This window comes from Dendropsophus ebraccatus, chromosome 10 (genome assembly GCF_027789765.1).
Source record: "Dendropsophus ebraccatus isolate aDenEbr1 chromosome 10, aDenEbr1.pat, whole genome shotgun sequence".
Taxonomy (NCBI): domain Eukaryota; kingdom Metazoa; phylum Chordata; class Amphibia; order Anura; family Hylidae; genus Dendropsophus; species Dendropsophus ebraccatus.
The window spans coordinates 16,110,645-16,126,707 of record NC_091463.1 but is presented as its reverse complement, the minus strand read 5'-3'; the positions used below and the strand labels follow the sequence as shown (position 1 = coordinate 16,126,707).

General features: G+C 46.0%; 1 protein-coding gene across 2 annotated transcripts; it reads right to left on the bottom strand.

Annotated features, from left to right (window-relative positions):
- Window positions 1–3: 3 nt before the first annotated feature.
- Window positions 4–16,053, bottom strand: ODF2 (outer dense fiber of sperm tails 2). Of its 2 annotated transcripts, XM_069986095.1 has the most exons (20): window positions 15,842–16,053; window positions 13,577–13,702; window positions 13,148–13,273; window positions 12,725–12,895; window positions 12,454–12,641; window positions 11,389–11,518; window positions 11,173–11,304; window positions 10,739–10,813; window positions 9,698–9,769; window positions 9,473–9,589; window positions 8,562–8,747; window positions 8,055–8,164; window positions 7,617–7,752; window positions 6,798–6,908; window positions 6,538–6,642; window positions 4,339–4,497; window positions 3,829–3,929; window positions 2,218–2,380; window positions 2,004–2,129; window positions 4–1,195 (listed from the first exon to the last, which is right to left on the bottom strand). In XM_069986095.1, the coding sequence occupies exons 1-20, from the start codon at window positions 15,854–15,856 to the stop codon at window positions 1,022–1,024; spliced, it is 2,523 nt and encodes an 840-aa protein (XP_069842196.1). In that variant the 5' UTR covers window positions 15,857–16,053; the 3' UTR covers window positions 4–1,021. The 2 variants fall into 2 exon arrangements, with proteins under 2 accessions (XP_069842196.1, XP_069842197.1); XM_069986096.1 differs by lacking the exon at window positions 4,339–4,497.
- Window positions 16,054–16,063: the final 10 nt, after the last annotated feature.

The window sequence follows — 16,063 nt, the reverse complement described above, 5'->3', positions numbered from 1 at the left end:
ATATTCATATAAAATCTTTTATTGCCGTATGTCAGGATTCAGTTTGACGCAGCAAATCGGACTATAAATCAGTGTAACACTTCTTATAAATAACAATAGAGAAAGCGAGAAATCACAGTACCAAGGTTATAGAGCTGTGCGTTAGTTCGGTGCTTGGGATCAGGCTGTAGCCGGTCTCCTTACTCTTTTGTATGCGTAAAATATTGTGGTCTCTATATCAAATCTCACAGAGTAGAGGTAGTCAGTCTGAATATAGTCTCCTGAAGAATTAGGTATTTATGGGGTAACTATTCAAGCCACCCTGAGTGTTCACATGAGACTTGTGTCAGCAGCAGCTCCCCTGCTTGTCCACAGGGTAAAAACATATGATATTGGATAAAATGGCCAAATAAATGTAGTCCAGCTATTAGCTATTGTAAATGGGAAAGTGTGTTGCATAAACACTGGAAGATAAGTGAAATTCATCATGGAATCCCACTGATCAGCTGTGAAGAGCGGGATCACCCTTCAAATACAATGCAGAGTTCCTAGCATCATCATTCATTATGGTGCTGGGAGCTCTGAAACTGTTTAAATCTTCACACTACTGTACTGACAATGTGTCAGTACAGTAGCGCAAAGATTTAAACCATTATGGAAGTCGTGACATTATAATAAATGATGCTAGGAACTCTGCATTCCGTTCTGTAGCATGGAACATGTAAATGCCCCCCCCTTACTTTCATGCTGAGTGAGACAAAACCGCTAGGTCACCGAGTGTAAAAGGGAATTATACAAATAAAATGTGTGGAAGATATATAAATTAGTCAATTCCATAGCGAATAAAAAGTCTTCAAACCGTAAACAAGTGATAAATGGGGGGCCAGGAACCCCAGTCTGTCTTTTTGATTCCAGGCCCAGCCCCGGGGTCTGGGTGTAACAGATTCCGTCTGACTTATAGAAGAATATAACAACCTGGGAGTCCAGTTGCAGGAACTTTGTTCTTTCTATTCCGTCCAATCCTAGAAGTTAACTCCATTTTTCAGAGAGGTGTTCGAGGGCGGATCGGGGAGCTGGATAAAGCCGCCTCTCCAAAAACATTGGTGTATGAGGATTTCAGGAACTGGACGTAGTTCTGCATGCTGCGGTTGGTGCTCTCTGACTGCTCCAGACGGTCTTTTAGATCCTGTAGGCGACTCTGAAACCGCCGCTCGGCCTGATGGGCGGGAAAAGGAGGAGACAGGGAATAGGATTAGGATCTTGTAATGAAAGTCAGAGTCACAATCACTGCACACCCCAGTACTCAGGACACAGCAAACAGCGAGAGGAACACATGGTATGTCTTATACATCACACAAGGGGGTCACCTTCCAGTACTGTCTCCACTGCACCAGCCATGGGGAAGATGAGACATGAAAAGGGGGAAGAGTAGTTTTTGGATTACAGATAGGTAAAAATATTGATGTGGCCTCAGCTGAAGCCATACGACATACTAAATATGGATTTTATGCCAAATATGATCTGGAGTTTCCCAACACCCCTTACTTGTTCAGTGTCTGCCTAGACCATAAAGAAGCAACTTGAAAGGAGAACTCCGGGCTGGGGTGGTTTTTGGCTGGGGAGGGAGAATAAAAGAAGTAACATGCTCTCACCTTCCCCCACTCCAGCTCTGGTGCTGGTTTTCTGCAGCTCTGATCCCGGAGGCTTCTGGGTCTAAGTAGGGACCTGGGACATGACGCGTTAGGGACGCTCAGCCAAAGGCCAAGGCGGGACCCCGCTACAGCCGCTGACTGACTGGGCATGTCATGTCCCAGGTCTCCTCTCAGAAGCCGCTGGAGCAGGGAAGGAGACAGCATGTTACTACTTTCATCCTCCCCAGTACTCTGCCAAAATCACCTCAGCCCAGAGTTCTCCTTTAAAGCCACATTGACAATGAGCACATTAAGCATGGGTTGTAGAAAATGTTCCCTGTACCAACATACAGTCTAACATTCACTTTTACGTTACTGTAACCCACAACTTACATCATCTTTACTGCGTCGAAACTGGTTTAATTCCGTTTTGGTTCTACTCAGTTGTGTCTCCAGATCTAAGATCTTGGATTGCGTCACCCTCTCTTTGGAGGAGGCTCGCTCCCGGGATTGCTCAACCTAAAAAAAAAAAAAGCATTAAAAGTTTTTGGTTGTGGCTTAGGTGGTGTTGGCGGTAGGCTATGGATTGCTGTAATGTCCTACTTGCCTGTCTACGCGAGTCCTCAATGGCCGCCTCAAGCTGGCGAGATAGGGAAGAGCACTCTCTGTTTTTCTCCTCCAGACGCAGCTGGTTCTGATGAATTGTCTCTTCGCGCTTTGCTACAACTTGTAGAAGTTCTCGGTTCTGAGCTCCAGAGTCTTCAATTCTCCTTCAATAATAAAGCATTGCATCACATCAGGCCACTACATGCATGTATCCTTACAGTAAACCCACACATTATATTGAGGACGCTTGAGTTATGGTAAATAAACATATACATCTAGGAAATGGCCTGAATGCAGTCACTAGTTCACCAAGTTTGCTACATATTAAAGTGGTTTTTTTTTTTCTCCCAGGAAACTAACTTTGCATCATAAGATGATGATTCTGTGATTTGGGGTGCTATGCTGTTAGATACAGGTCCCACATCTATGTATTTTTATCCCTTTCAAATCAAGTCTTCCAGTACTTATCAGCTGCTGTATGTACTGCAGTCTGACACAGTGCTCTCTGCTGCCTTCTCTGTCCATGTCAGGAACTGTTCAGAGTAGCAGCAAATCCCCATAGAAAACCTCTCCTGCTCTGGACAGTTCCTGACATGGACAGAGGTGGCAGCAGAGAGCACTGTGTCACACTGGAAAGAATACACCACTTCCTGCAGGACATTGAACAGCTGATAAGTACTGAAGAAATTTAGATTTTCAAATAGAACTATATTAAAAATCTATGTAACTTTCCGATATCAGTTGACTTAAAGTGACTCTGTACCCACAATCTGATACACCCCCCCCCTAAACCGCTTGTACCTTCGGATAGCTGCTTTCAATCCAAGATCTGTCCTGGGGTCTGTTCGGCAGGTGATGTAGTTATTGTCCTAAAAAACAACTTTTAGGGTATAAACCCACACACCGTATATGCAGCGTATTTGCTGCTGCGATACGCAGCAAACTCGCAGCAGATTAGATCTAAATAACTGAACACAGCATCAAATCTGTACCAACAAATCTTCTGCGTTTTTGTTGCATATCTGCTGCGTATACGGTGTGTGGGTTTATACCCTTAAACTTGCAGCCCTGTGTCAAATTAGCGTGGCCTAGAGTGTCTGTGGCCTAGGATTTCAACACCTCTCTGTTCCTCCTCCCCACCTTCTTCATCATTAGAAACACCCCTAGAACAATTTTTCCTATTCATCACCTGTGGTAACACTGCACATGTACTTGATCGTTAAGGCACGTTTGCAGTGTTCAGACAGGTGATGAATAGGAAAAATCCTGCTTGGGGTTTTTCCTACTGACGAGGAGGGCGGGATGAAGGGGCGTTGCAATCCTAGGGCAGACACACTTTAGGCCGTGCCATTTTGACACAGGGCTGCAAGGTTAAAAATTGTTTTTTAGGACAATAACTGCATCACCTGCGGAACGGACCCCAGGACAGATGTTGGATTAAAAGCAGCTATCCGAAGGTAAAAAACAAACAAACACCAGAACTCCCCTTTTAAGACACTTACTAAATCTGCCCTCCCCCAGAGATCTCTGGCAGAGGCTTATACCCTTCTCCAGCTGGTGACACATGCACCCTCAGCCATACTGAATACATAGGAGAACCAGCTATCGTTACCTTTCCAATTCTTCCAGCTTCATCGCTAAAAGTTTATTCTCTTCCATTGCAGACTGGTAGCGATCTCTTGTGGACTCCATCTTGTCTCCTTGTTGCTCCATCTACAAAATTAACAACCATCTTTGTTCTCATTGACTGAGGTTATTATAGGGTGGTGGTCACTCAGCTTTCCTAGACTCCTGTTAAGCTTAGTGCTTACAGACCACCTCCTACCTTCCTTTAGTCTTCTGGTACGTTTTCCTTCACAGACCTGTAGGATAGCAGAGATTTTGCCTCCATTATGCTCTCCTACCCCAGTCTACTACCTTGTCTACCATCAATCATCCAGACATTTTATCCTTTGACAGCTGACATTTATTGAGATTTTAGGGGTGAAGCTAAAGTGAGTGACGTCACAGGAGTAAGGTAGCCATTGAAGATAGGGGCTGAAGTCACATTCGGTCAGTGACTACTGCCTTCCTACTGTATCCAGCATCTTCACAGCCGCTCCACCGGGTACCGTTGCCTTACCCGAATACGCAAATCGGAGATGGTGGAAGACAGCTCGGCGTTCTTCAGCTCATATCCCTGCAGCTGGTCCTGACACTCCTGAAGCTTCAGCTCCGTCATCTTCAGCATCTCCGGGAGCTTTTCTAGTTCTTCCAGACGACTCTGGAATTTTCTATGAACCTGAAGACAACGGAGGGCTACTTTAGGATACATCTAGGCTAATCTACAGTAACTTTTCTGGGATTTGGTGGACACAGACACCAAGAAGTTAGTAATGGTCTGTTCAGTGATTATGTATCCCAGGGATCTGGCATCACTTGCTGGGGTCCAAACTCGGGCTGGTCCTGAGCTTAAAGGGGTTGCGGGACAGCAATGTCCTGACCGCCCACTCTGCTGGGGATCTGTGGCACAACCTCAACCAATTGGCCATGGAAATTCTGGTCTGAGGAAATCAATATTAATCCGTTTAAGGACGGGGGGAAACCATCAATTGTGATTGGTCAGCGGTCCTGGCATTGCATGGCTAAGAGTAATATTTTTTTCCATCATCATCTTCATAAGTATTAAGTCCATCTAATGTATCTCCATGACAATTGTTCAGAGGAGAACTGTAAGTATCCTGGTAGAAAAGCATCTTCCATTGTCTGTGTCCACCAAAGTCCAGAAGACATTGGGGCAGATTTACTATGGCAAGCATCCTAGAATTTGAGCCATATACTGGCTTATCCTCAGCCACATGGGATGGGTTCCTCAGCCAGATGAAGTGCACGTGATTGCGTGAAACAATCGTTGCTGAACTGCATTGAGCGTTTGTCCTCCTCACATGTTATGTGTACCTGCACCATTTGTGCTTATTGGATAAAGAAAGAAGAGCAGAAGACGGTATGAATGCCGTAGTGTCTCTTTCTATATATGTTTTGGATATACTGTCTGACTCTGAGCACCACAAGTCTCCGCTAAGACCTATGTAGAGTCCACCATAGAGGCTAATTCCATGTGCTTGATGGACTCAGTAGTGCCGGGTGTACGCTATTGTTGTGGAGATATTGGCTTATTATGCTGTGCACCACATTTTTTATGTGTTTAGACACAGTGAACAAAAAGGTCGGGATTGGGGCTTGTGTTAAAGGGGAACTCCAGCTATTTTTTTTTTTTTGTAGATCTCAAGTCTTCCAGTACTTATCAGCTGCTGTGTGTCCTACAGGAAGTAGTGTATTCTTTTCAGTGTGACACAGTGCTCTCTGCTGCCACCTCTTTCCATGTCAGGAACTGTCCAGAACAGTAGCAAATCCCCATAGAAAACCTCTCCTGCTCTGGACAGTTACTGGCATGGACAGAGGTGGCAGCAGAGAGCACAGTGTCAGACTGAACAGAATACAAGTAATTTACAAATCTGTATAACTCTCTGACATGAGTGGATGCCAAAACATTTATTTCCTCTGGAGAACCCCTATAAGTGGCAACGACAGAAAATGTGAAAAAATTAGGTGAACGTTTATAATAAGACAGTACATTTGTAGTCTTATCGAAGTCTGCTTTATTAAATCTTCCCTAGTGGTTTTTAAAGGCATATTCCCATCTAAACATGTGCTAGTCACATTAGGGTACATGCACACTACAGAATCCCGACAGAAAACCCGTTGCGGATTCCACAGCTCTCACCTGCTCGCAGACTCTGGCGTGCATAGAATCCGCCCGTGCATAGAATGGTGTCTATGGCACGGGCGGAAATGCGCATGGCCACTAGAGTCATCGAGCAGGTGCGAGCTGCAGAATCCGTGACGGGTTTTCTATTGCGATTCTGTAGTGTGCACGTACCCTAATAGGGGATAACATGCTGATTGGTGTGGGCCCGACCAATTAATAGAACAGGGACACAATTGTCTATGGGATAAAATGGTTTGCGGCCAGTGCTCCATTCATTCTCTGTGGGGCTGCTGAATATGTTCTCGGCATGGAAATGTTCAGCTGGCCCATAGTGAATCAATTGAGTGGTACCATTCATTCCACAGACAAGTATGTGCCTGTTGTGGGGATTGTGGTTGTCTCAGTATTGGGACCCTCTGATCGGCGTATTATTCCCTATACTGTGGATAAGGGATAACATGCTCAGATGGGAATACCCCTTTATATCTTACAGGCAGCATATGGCTATTATTATTGGAGGTGTTCATAGTTGCACATAAAACATTGATATCTTCCATGAATAATGTAACGTACCTGCTCCAGCTCCATGTTCAGTTCCTCCTTCATGTTCCTAGTCTCTAGATCCGATCTCTCCAGCTGTAAGCACATCTGATCGGCCTCCTGACGGGTTCTTTTCATCTGGAGGAAAGGAAGAATGGGTTGGATTGGTTTGCAGATGACATAGGTTGTTATTCAGTTTTCCCAGCATGGATAGAGAACTGGATATCCAATGCTATGGGACTGGTCGGTCACCAGTCACGTACATAATATACATTAGGTTCAGTGTAACAAACCTGATCTTTGTAGGTTTCTACGAGGCCCTCGTACTGCCGCAGAGAACTCTGGAGCTGCTGCACCTCGCTGTGAGCCACAGTCAGCTTCTCCTCCACAGTTGTTAGTTGTGTCTATAGTAAAGAAACCAGAAGGAAGCCACTTTTTTGCTAAATTGCTAACAAACATATATCTCATAGGAAAGCAGGAAGGGGCAGTAATGCTGCAATTTTATGGGACGACCACAGGCAGGGGAATAGCTGAAGATTTCCAAAGTGGAAATGTTTCGGGGTTTTCGCAGCTACTCCACAGTGGCAAATCCACACTACAGATTTGGGGACAAATAAGCGAATATTTTAAAATTAATAGGGGAGTTTAATATGCGTGTCTTATAGGGGTACTCTGGCATAGTATGTTTCTATTTAAAAATCTCCAGCCTTCCAGTACTTATCAGCTGCTGTATATCCTGCAGGAAGTGGTGTATCCTTTCCAGTCTGACACAGTGCCACTTCTGTCCATGTCAGGAACTGTCCAGCGCAGGAGAGGTTTTCTATGAGGGTTTGCTAACACTCTAGATAGTTCCTGACATGGACAGAGGTGGCAGCAGAGAGCATTGTGTCAGACTGGAAAAAAATACACCACTTCCTGCAGGATATACAGCAGCTGATAAGTACTGGAAGGCTGGAGATTTTTAAATAGAAACAACTTAGAAGTACTCCTTTAAGTAACAATAACTGCTGGCATTAGATTCAGCAGTTTGGTTATGGGTGACTGTATGTGCTATCTGTAAACTGCATGATATGTCTAGTGGTTCATAGATTTCTTCCTCTTAGAATACAGACCTTAAGCCTCTCATGCTCCAGGCGCAGGCTGCTATTCTCTGCTGTCTGCTGGTGCAGTCTCTCTAGCAAAGATTCCCGTTCGGAGCGAGCCTTCTCCTCTACACGCTGCTTTTCTTCTAACAGAAGCGTCATGCGGCTGTGTGAGGACGGGACAACATTATCCGGCATCACAACTTGTATATAATTACATTTATGAACTACCTGGCATAAAAAACATTTCACACAAAACTTTTGATCAGTAGAACTAGCTGCACGCTCTCGCTGTCAGTCATGTCTGCTCAGGCAGCCCCATAGACTTATAATACAGCTTCCTAGATAGAGAATGATGAGACCCAGCCTATTCTCCTGACGAGTGGGGAGGGGTCTCGCCAGTGAGACCCCCAGCCATCAAAACTTTAAACATGACTTAAGAAGCTGAATTACACCCCAAACACTTACTCATTTAGCAGGGCGAGCTCTGTTTCCGCCTGACTCCTCTCTTTTGTCAGCACAGTACAGCGGCTCTTCAGAGTGTCAATGCCGGATAGCACTGAAGAAAGCTCAGCGTCCTGTAATAAGAAAAAAAACTGACAGTGAGCATAGGCGTCAATTCAGATTTGCAGTTACACATAACCACAGAGGCCGGCCCAATGTTCCACATAACAGATGATATATACAGTATATACACATTGGGGGAGATTTATCAAACTGGTGTAAAGTAGAACTGGCTCAGTTGCCCCTAGCAACCAATCAGATTCCACCTTTCATTCCTCACAGACTCTTTGAAAAACGAAAAGTGGATCTGATTGTTTGCTAGGGGCAACTGAGACAATTCTACTTTACACCAGTTTGATAAATCTCCCCCATTGTTTTCAGAGACTTGCTAATACTCTACATTCATTCATGACAATGACTGGGGTCTCAGCTGCTGTACGGTATATGACACGGTTGTGGTACGTTATCCACCTTAGCGATGAGCTGACTGTTTAGCATCTGCACGGCCTCCTCACTTTTCTCTGCCCGATGCTTCTGGGCCCGAGCGGACTTCTTCAGACCTTCTTTGTCGGACTCCAGTTTTTGCCGCAGCTCATTCAGTTGTGCATTCAGCAGTTCTAGCTCTTCCTTATGTCGGAGCTCATTGTGCTCCATGTTCTGAAAATAGAATAGAAAACCAGAGCTTGGATAAGTGTGGCGGCACATAGTACATCCGACCTGGGCTGATATAGTGAGGATTCTCATGACACTGTGACATCTAGCAGAAAGATAAGGGGACACTTATGAAGACCAGTGTATTAGTACGCCAGTCCTAAATTATGTCCCAACCCCTAATTACCCCACCGGATTCACTAAGAGGTGTAGATTTCTGCTGTGATTTACGCCTGCGAGCAGACGTAAATCATGGTAAATCTGGCATGGGGAAGAGGCCACACCTCCTCCTTGCCTTGCTGTGCCCCCTGCCCGCCCATCAGGAGAGCGGGGCATACAGCAGGTGTACACCAAGGAGAAGGGGTGAATCTGAACCTTCTCCCTGGTGTACACCAGGGGCACAGCATTTGTAGATATCCCCCATAGCATCCAGTGGTGACAAATGGCTGCTTGGGCATCTGCCATAAGCGTCTATGAGTATAGCTCTTTAATGGGGTTATCCAGCGTTAGAAAAACATGGCTACTTTCTTCCATAGACAGCACCACTCTTGTCTTCAGATCAGGTGTGGTTTGCAATTAAGCTCCATTCATTTCAATGGAACCGAGATGCAAAACCAATTCCCAAACTGGAGACAAGCAGTGCTGTTTCCGGCCATACTTTTCTAACAATAAAGTGTTACTTTTGACATGCGATGGGGTAATCGACAAGATATTGCCCCCTTCCTTCTTACCCTCAGCTGGACAGATAGTCGGTTATTCTCAGCCTCCCGGTTCCTCAGCTGCCCCTGTAAGTGAGCTCTTGTGGTTTCCAGAGACTTGGAGAATTCAGTGGATGTCCTACATAGATCCTATGGGAAGAAATCAGAACAGAGCGGATGTTCCATTTATATCCCAACTAAAATTAGGAACAATCCCAATCCTCCTGCCGAAATAGATAATGGAAGACGCTCACTGACCTTTTCTGTCTTCAGCTGAATGCGGAGATCTTCCAGCTCTTTCTCTCTCTCGTGAAGTCTCAGCTGGAGATGCTGCATTGGGGAAACGTGAGAGATGGACGGATGATGCCAGGACCACTCATCAGAACTATAGGGCCTTTTACACGAGCTGATTATTGACAACAAAGGTTGCTAGAATAGCTCCTGCTGCCGATAAGTGGCTCATGTAAAAGAGACACTTATCCACTGAGGACAAGGAAAATGCATGACTGGGTCTTTAGAGCAGGCATTTAAATTTACCACTGTCAGTCACACTTCGCCCAGTGCAAACAGGGGATTTGAGCCCAAACACCATAAAAGAATGACAGCACAGATCTGTATATAGTATATACTGTACACATTGGATATGTATAGATCTGTGCTGTCAGTTTAAAGCAGCAGTATATACTTACCATCCGCGCTGCTTGTGATCCAGCACGTCTCCTCCAGTCCGGGTGCTGACTAAATCTTCAGTCCCTGCCTCCTCCAGAATGACTTCCCGTAAGAAGAGGCGGGGCCTGAAAGTACAGGTGGCGGCAGGACTGGAGTAGACACGCCGGATCACAAGCAGCACAGCTGTAAGTATGCACTGCTGCTTGTGATCTTTAAACTGACAGCACAGATATATAAATAGACTATATAAACAGTACATCCTATATACATATCTGTGCTGTCAGATTCCCAGGCTGTGCGAACAATACAAGGATCATTAATACAGCCTGAGCCCCTTGATTTGTCGTGCTCTGTAGAGGCACTGCAAACGACAGGTGTATGCTGGGTGCTTGTGTCCTTTTAGCCACATCTACCCTATTAGAGAAGCACCGCTTAGGACCCCCATATGCTATAAACATCTGGATCTCTATCATATAAATCTGCAGACATGTATATGTGTCCTGCAGGAGCGGAGATGTAGATGTCTATGCCAGGCCACTGATACTGATAGCAACCATAATCACTGGCCAGCGGTTTGTCAGCTTTAAACTGCAACTCCCCCAGTTCCCCAGTAGAGGGCAGTGTCCGTACCGCTCTGTCCGTGTCTGCATCGGAAAGCTTCTTCAGTAACAGCTCCTTTTGCTCCAGCAGGCGATGGGTCTCTGTCTGTAAGAAATAAAGAACGGTTTAGAGGAGATAGGTGTTCTTCATGTCTCTATTATCTTGCTAACAAGCACAGGGATACATAGGTCTGCAGGGCGTATCACCAGAATCCTACAATCTGCATTTACATGGGCATTTTAGGCAATATTTAACCCATATCAGCAGGGAAACAATGACCATTTCTATGTGATACATGAATAGGATCTGCGTGTCTCCATGGGAGGTCCCCCCTCCAGGATGTCCATAGGTATACACTATGGGGGAGATTTATCAAACATGGTGTTAAGGGCAACTGAGCCAGTTTCACTTTACTCCATGTTTGATAAATCTCCCCCTTTAAGGCTATACTTGCAGTCGCTCACCTCCCGACAGTGCTGCTCCCTCAGCAGACTCCTCAGCGTCCTGTTAGTCTCTTCGAAGGTGTTCAGTTTTTCCATCAGGATTTCCTTTTGCCGGGTCAGCATGTTAAAGTCTGTACTGGACACTCTCTTCTCCTGCAGTGAACAGAAGAGATCAGAACATGAGGTCTCCCTCTAGAGGACCCCCACCAGGTACCCGCCGCTATGCACATCACTTACGTGTCTCATCTGGTTTATGGTATCCCGCAGCTGATCCACCTGTCTCGCCGCTTCTGCCCCATCCATCTCGGCTTCCACCAGTTTTGACAGTAAATGGGTCTTCTCTTGTTGCAGTTGATGCTTCTCCCTCCTAATATTACGGACATACAATACGAGACGTATTATACTGGTGCCAAGCTGAACGTTATACTAAATAAATATATATATATATATATAAATATATATATATATATATATGTTACTTAAAAAAAAAAAAATCCGAAAAAACAAAAAGACAACAGCACTGACGACAGCATTGAAGTACGACCCCTGAGCTTCAGTGCTGATGACCATTGCAACCCAGGAATGGGAATGCATCACTGTATAACTGGAAAGGTTGGCTATACAGGAGTCTAGGAAAGCTGAGTGACAATCTCTATGGAGGCAAACTGGATTCTAGACAGCTACACTACAATGTCACCTAAGGACTTAAAGAATGTATAGGACTCCTTTATATTAAAGTGAATGGACCACTTCAATCTTTATATTAAAGTTTTTCATATGACCTGATGCACGTCGCTGCACAGATTCCAATGGTGTGGTCTTTTTTTCAATACCCGAGATCTGCACCATTTTCTAATTATGCAAATAAGGTCTCTGTTGGTGCACTGAAGGCGGGCTGGGAACCCCCCCATACACTGACATCTCCCCCTCGGGTAATACACGGCTTCTGTATTTCCCCAGTCGACATCAGACCTCATAGGCAGCGTGAAATCATGTGCAGAGCCAGGTCGGGGCCGGACTTGACACAGAGGGCAGGACTGGGTGGACATCAGAAGCCGTGTATTGCCCGGGGAGGGGCACTGGGGGAAGCTCGGCCCGCCCCAACAATGCGCCAACAGACCTCATATATTTAGAAAATGGAGCAGATGTGGTGAATCGGGCAGCAGATTGAAAACAGGACGACACCATTGAAATCTGTGCAGTGGTGTGCATCAGATTGTATAAAAGGCCTAATATGTGGCTTAAATTGGTACGTTCACTATAAAGTGCCCTTTGACCCCGGAGTCTTACGAAGATACCTACAAACTAAAGTCGGTCTCCTCCTTGATTCGGTCGATGCTTCTCCTCAGACGGGAGTTTTCATTCTCCGTCTCCACCAGTTCCAGAGACACCTCGTTCAGCTCTTCATTCTTGGCGCTCAGCGCCCTTTTGGATGCGGCCAGCCGCCCTTCATATCTCTCCAGGGAGTGGTCCCTTTTCTGCTGCTCCACCTGATGGGTAGCAGATGGCACAGGTTGGTTTGTCTCCCTCATGCCCATGCACTATGCACACATCTCTAGGCCGGTCCCCTCACCTCATTCTTCAAGGTCCCGACTTCAGACATCAGGCTGTCGATCTTCTTCTCGTAGGAGTTGATCTTGCTGCGCATGTACTCCTCCTCATCGGTGGACAGGTCACTCATACGCAGAGCGGACATCATCTTCTCCATGTCTGGAGGGGTGATCTCCAAGCGATGGGTCAGACCCTGCCAGAATGAATATGTAGAGGTTGTAGGATCTCTAGAACATAGTAGCTGGGTTGGGGTCCGGGTGTTCAGACCTCCTGATCTCTGGAAGGAGCCGGGGTGTCATTCCCCGTTGGGTTCTATAATAAGTCTATGGAGCCCATCTCCTGCAGTAAGTTCCCTTTGTCTCGATCTAACAATCGATGAGGATCTGAACACCCAGACCCTGACCAATCCAATCACTTCTATACTCCTATCATGGCAGTCACTCACCTCCCACTTGAAGCCTCCGTCCCGCATAGACGTCTTTCCTGGGGGGATCCAAGGGACTCTGGTCTTCACCTTAGCGCTGCGTCGTAAATTGCCCGCGTCACTCTTCATTTTACTTTTGGTTCCTTTCTGATAACAGAATGAATAATATAATAATCTATAATAATAGATAATATAATTATAATAATATAATTAATCTAGGAGGTGATATGCCTCTTCCTATGTAACCTATAGCACTGTTCATCCTGAGCTTCCTGGTACATGAAGTACACAACTACAAGAAGTATCATGACACAGGTAAAGGCTGTAACTCTACAATATTCCCCTCTGCGTGAAGTGCTGACATGACTTGACGTACATTGTTCACATGACGCTGCATCCCATTAATGGGATATGTCATGTGACCGAGTTTTTTGGGGATCTGGTACATACTTGCGCTTTGGAGGAGATTTTCGGAGCCTTCTTAACATGGACGTGTACGGGGGTGCTCTCATCTACGTGGACGTGCAGCGGCGGGGACGGAGAGCGGTTCTTCATGGTCTTCTGGTGGATGGATTTCTGACGGAAGAAAAATCAGCAACATATAAATATATAATCCACATGATATTATATAGATCTCCACACACTGACACATCTACTATTTAAAGTGACAGTAACCTGAAAATAATCCAATATACAGATGGCGTCCTGTTCCTGGAGAGAAGGAGGTGAGATCCTCACACGAAGGAGGCTGCTGCCTTACAAGACTACACCTGACTGCAGGAGCAACCCCCGGAGACTCCACTCCTAGTAAACGGTTCCTATAGTTACTGAAGCCTCTTACAACCGTCTCCTGCAGAAGCCGAGCCGCTCCCTGATGTGGGCGGAGACGGCAGTGCCCAACCTGACAGCAGGCCCCCTATACAGTGACAGCTAGACGGCAGTGCCCAACCTGACAGCAGGCCCCCTATACAGTGACAGCTAGACGGCAGTGCCCAACCTGACAGCAGGCCCCCTATACAGTGACAGCTAGACGGCAGTGCCCAACCTGACAGCAGGCCCCCTATACAGTGACAGGCAGACGGCAGTGCCCAACCTGACAGCAGGCCCCCTATACAGTGACAGGCAGACGGCAGTGCCCAACCTGACAGCAGGCCCCCTATACAGTGACAGGCAGACGGCAGTGCCCAACCTGACAGCAGGCCCCCTATACAGTGACAGCTAGATGGCAGTGCCCAACCTGACAGCAGGCCCCCTATACAGTGACAGCTAGACGGCAGTGCCCAACCTGACAGCAGGCCCCCTATACAGTGACAGGCAGACAGTTAGCATTAGAGCTGAAAGGGTTTCCTAACATGATCGCTTTGTTTTTCTGATTGTAAATAAAGTTTTTAATTGAACACATGAATGTCTGACTTTTTTCTTGTAATTAATTTCTGCACATCTCTGCTTGCAGTCAATGAATGGAAACATTCCTGTTTAAACCTGTTCTGGCCATTTCACCAGTGGTGTCAGAAGGACATGCTGGATATAAAGGAGTGCGCTCCGTGTCACAAAAAGCCAAGGCCAAAAAAACCATTGGTTCAATATCTTTGCTTGCAGTCAATGAATGACAACGATCTCATGTACAATCCAGAGACTGGAAAATTGTCCTGATCGCTTGGACGTGTCGGATGTAAACAAAACAGGTTCCTATTCACTACAAGCAAAGAGGGATACTCTGTGCTTCACCATTAAAAGACCTCTGCTTGCAGTCAATGAATAGAAACGTCAGTGTCTATAGCCAGAGACTGAAAACCAGTCTACTGGATCTACTGTGTAAAAAGGATATACCGGCTGTAAAGAAGCATGTCCATAGTCACAAGAAGCAAACAGAGATCTTGGAAATTGTGAAAACTGAAAACATATTCTTTTTAATATCTCTGCTTGCAGCCAATGAATGAATAAATGGGATCAGCTGTGTGAAGAACAAGTTGGATGTAAAGACCTCTGCTTGCTTACAGTGAATAGGACCAGGTTTGTGTACTCCCAACATGTTATACACACGTCAATACCTCTGCTTGCTGAACCAGAGTATCAAGATCTCTGCTCGCAGTCAGTGACTAGCCACATTATTGTTTTCACCCTGTCCAGTTCACTTAACCAGCTGTTGTAAATAGCAAAACTACAATTCCCATCATGCCTGGACAGCCTTCGGCTGTCCAGGCATGATGGGAGTTGTAGTTTTGCAACAGCCGGAAAGCCAAAGATTCCCTAACACTGAATTAAAAGATGAAGAAATTTAGGAAGGTGCAAAACTTTCCATTATTCAATGGTTGGGGCTATAGTCATCCTGACAGCTGCCATACTACAACTCCCAGCTGACGGCTGTCGGGGCATGCTGGGAGTTGTAGTTCCACAACAGCTGGAGAGCCACAGGATGGGGATCAGTGTTGTATTTGCTTCTCCAATCTCAGCTCCTCCAAAACTACAACTCCCAGCATGCCCTAAAAGGGAGCAGCTGTCAGGGCATGCTGGGAGTTGTAGTTCCACAGCAGCTCGAGAGCCACAGATCGCAAACGAGAGGAAATTACCATGTAACCTACAATGTGGAACTACAAGTCACAGAATAACCATGACAGCTATTCTCCAGGTTCAGGCAGAGACTGCTGAGAGTTGTAGTACCCCAACTAAAGCGACACATAACAGTGTATAAAGAGATTATAGGCTGGTTCTTACCATTGGCGGCGGCATCGTTGTCACTGACCCCCTATATCTCCTATAGACACCCCATTAGCTTCACTCCTGATCTGCTTTTGTTCCGGGGCACGCCCACCACGATGTTCATTGGTGTATTCAAATGTCGTCCCAAACAGACGCGCTTCCTGATTGGGCAACGTGGAAGAAGGGGCGGAACTTTGTAACGTCCGTTGCCCTGGCAACACACAGCGACGCGTTGAG